Source organism: Nerophis ophidion, linkage group LG06 (assembly GCF_033978795.1).
Source record: "Nerophis ophidion isolate RoL-2023_Sa linkage group LG06, RoL_Noph_v1.0, whole genome shotgun sequence".
NCBI lineage: Eukaryota > Metazoa > Chordata > Actinopteri > Syngnathiformes > Syngnathidae > Nerophis > Nerophis ophidion.
This window is the reverse complement of record NC_084616.1, coordinates 54,746,914-54,750,556: the sequence shown is the minus strand read 5'-3', so window position 1 is coordinate 54,750,556 and position 3,643 is coordinate 54,746,914. Positions and strand designations below refer to the sequence as shown.

The following is a 3,643-nucleotide window of genomic DNA, read 5'->3' as shown; positions in this document are numbered from 1 at the left end:
CTTGTGTTTTTCATGTTGATTTAATTAAAAAAAAAAAAAAGTAATAAAATAAATAATAATAATAAAAATCTTCTGCGGCCCGGTTGTTGGGGACCACTGCTTTACTTAGTTCCATTTAGAATTTTAGATTGATGATAGCGACAAAAAACAACAACAATGGCATTTAGTACAAACCGTTATTCGTGAGCCGAAAGAGGTTCTTCCTAAAAAACACAATTGGGCGCTTCACAATCAAACCACACAGCAGATTTATTGGTCATGTCTTAAAGTGACACACACATGTAGAGACACAGTTTCACTCCTTGTCTTTCATGATGCATCTATGCTTCAGCATCGTTTCGCTACTCACTAGTAACATTGTGAAGGAGAGGATAACAGAAGAAGAGTGATGCAGTCTTATTTACCACATTGTCAGTAAAAAACCAAATACAAAATGATAGAAACGTAACTTCAAATAAACTTAAATGTAGAAAGAGTAATAAATAAATGGAAGACATACAGTAAATAGCCAAGTGTGCAATGACATCCAATAGGAAACAAGGTCAGTCATCAATAAATGCTGCATAGAATCAAGTCTCTAATGTAGAGAAGACACATTTTTTACTACTAAAATACTAAATACATTTGAAAGTGGGAACAACATCCGCTTGTTCCGAGGTGAATAGAAAAACCAGCAAGCACAGCATTACAATATACAAAACTACATTGTAGAAAAATATCTTTGTTCGTTTGAGGTTTAAAACATGACAACAAGACAAAGTGCATAAGCAGCAGAGACTGCTGGTCCATTCTTTTTACTTTATATACGTTTTGCCAAAAAAAAAAACCTTTGGTGTGAGCTGAGGGGAACCAGACCAGTGCCCCTAATACTGTAGGATTCTGCTTTACAGCAAGAACTCATCAGTAAATATAGGGTTTTGTAGGTAATGCTGCCCTCTACTGGTTAGAAGTGCATAATATGGTGGCAGATTGTTCCTTTAAAACAAAGTAGCAAAAGACCCAAGTGGTTCCGTCTGTCTGAGTGTAGTTTTTGTCATCTGGAAAAGTTGATTAGGAGAACTACATCAAATCCTGGTGTGCACTGTAAGGTTTACATTTCACAGGAATCTTCTGGAATTTCTTGGAGGCTTGGTATTGCTGGTTAAGTCCAGTCCCTGTCAAACAGTGATATTTCCCAAAGGATAACTTGCTGTGTGTTTATCGCCTGCAATAAAATAACTTCTACTTTTGTCATTCTTCATGCGGCATGAAACAAGTCACAAAAGCCTCCATGGACAGGTGTGATTGATTCACGTCACATGATTCCTTATGGATTATGTATGCAGAGGATTGGACATGTCTCCATTTGTTGAACTCAGGTAGATAAAATGAGGTGGAGTTCTAGTCAGAATGCTACTCAGCTGTCCACTACCATACACAAGGGACAGCTTGTGGAAACAAATGCATATTTAAAAACTGCAAATCAGCAGTAAATATAGATGTGTTCATGAAGCTACAACTGCTGGCGCTGCACAAGCCGCCTGTAATGTGGCATGACTTTACTCTCCGGGAGGTAGAGCGCCATCTCCAGGGCCACCAGGATGGTAAACTCAAACGTTATCAGCTCCCGCCTACTTATCCTGAAGCGTTCCTCCAGCTTCTACAAGACACAGCAGAGACAGGGAAACATACTGTGTTACAAGTGTTACATACTGATACACTTTTACGTTAGAATGTTCAGTGATCTGATGTGTGATGATGTTAATGCACGTATAAAAATACACTCTAATGTAAAGTATCCGCAGGTTCTTCTAATGAAGTGGAAATGTCAATGGTGACGTAGTGGTACAACAGGAATTTTCCAAATAAAACGTGTATCTTACGTCAATGAGGTGTTTGACTTCCTGTTTCTTAAGGTCACTGCTAATCTTGGCAGCCAATAAGATACAGGCAGCTGACACCAACTTCCTGTTAAAAAAGAAGAAACAAAAGTGTTTGATTAGAAACATTTCACAAGAGTGAAATTTGAATTCAATCAGTAAATTAGTATGGGCAGGAAGTTCTTCTTTCTTTCTTCCTGTGTTTTTATTTATTTCTAACATGGAAACAAGATCAAGACCCAGGATAGCTCAATGGTTAAGACTGCTGCCTCTCTAGCAAGTAGTACTGGGTTCAAATCCATAACTTTGAATATCTTGTCTTTTTTGGGCTGCATGGTGTTAGAGGGGTTAGTGCGTCTGCCTTACAATACAAAGGTCCTGAGTAGTCCTGGGTTCAATCCCAGGCTCGGGATCTTTCTGTGTGGAGTTTGCATGTTCTCCCCGTGACTGCGTGGGTTCCCTCCGGGTACTCCGGCTTCCTCCCACCTCCAAAAATATGCACCTCGGGATAGGTTGATTGGCAACACTAAAAATTGACCCGAGTGTGTGAATGTGAGTGTGAATGTTGTCTTTCTATCTGTGTTGGCCCTGTGATGAGGTGGCGACCTGTCCAGGGTGTACGCTGCTTCTGCCCGAATGCAGCTGAACTGGGCTCCATCGACACCGCGCGACCCCAAAAGGGACAAGCGGTAGGAAATGGATGGAAACAAGATTACACAATAATACATTACACATTTATAATTCAACATGTCCAAATAAATACATTGACGGCAAACTCCGTAGCTTGCTAGCTTGTGTGCGCTAGTTTTCTGAGAGTCCAATCTCCTGATTATTGAGGGAACCCCTCATGAAACAGTTCTGTAGAGATGAAGTAGTCTTGTGATTTCCCCCCCCCCACACACACACTTTATATATATATATATATGTATATGTATATATATATATATATATATATATATATATATATGTATATATATATATATACACAGTATATATATATATATACATATATATACACATATACATACACACATATTTATACATACATATATATATACATACAAATACATACACATATATTTATACGTACATATATACACATACATATATATACACATATACGTACACACATATATACATACATATATATACATACATACATATATACATACATTCATATATACATACATATATATACATATATATATATATATACATACATATATGTATATACATATATATACATACATACATGTATATACATATATATATACATATACATATATATACATACATACATGTATATACATATATATATACATATACATATATATATACATACATATATATACATACATATATATACATACATATATATACATACATATATATACATACATATATATATACATATATATATATATATATATATACATATATACATACATATATATATACATATATACATATATACATACATATATATATACATATATACATACATATATATATATATATATATATATATATATATATATATATATATATATATATATATATATATATATATATATATATATATACATATATACATATATACATATATATATACATACATATATACATACATATATATATATACATACATATATACATACATATATATATATGTAGGTGTGGGAAAAAATCACAAGACTACTTCATCTCTACAGAACTGTTTCATGAGGGGTTCCCTCAATCATCAGGAGATTTTAATGGAAGCATTCACATACAATGGTTTATAT

General features: G+C 34.3%; 1 protein-coding gene across 2 annotated transcripts in view; it reads right to left on the bottom strand.

Annotated features, from left to right (window-relative positions):
- Positions 1-224: 224 nt before the first annotated feature.
- Positions 225-3,643, bottom strand: part of cables2b (Cdk5 and Abl enzyme substrate 2b) — a 69,496-nt gene continuing 66,077 nt past the window's right edge. For both annotated transcript variants that reach the window (XM_061904293.1, XM_061904292.1), the window contains 2 exons: positions 1,863-1,947; positions 225-1,639 (listed from right to left, as the gene is read on the bottom strand). In XM_061904293.1, coding sequence (XP_061760277.1) covers positions 1,493-1,639; positions 1,863-1,947 — 232 coding nt within the window. In that variant the 3' untranslated portion in view covers positions 225-1,492. The remainder of the gene's footprint in view (positions 1,640-1,862; positions 1,948-3,643) is intronic.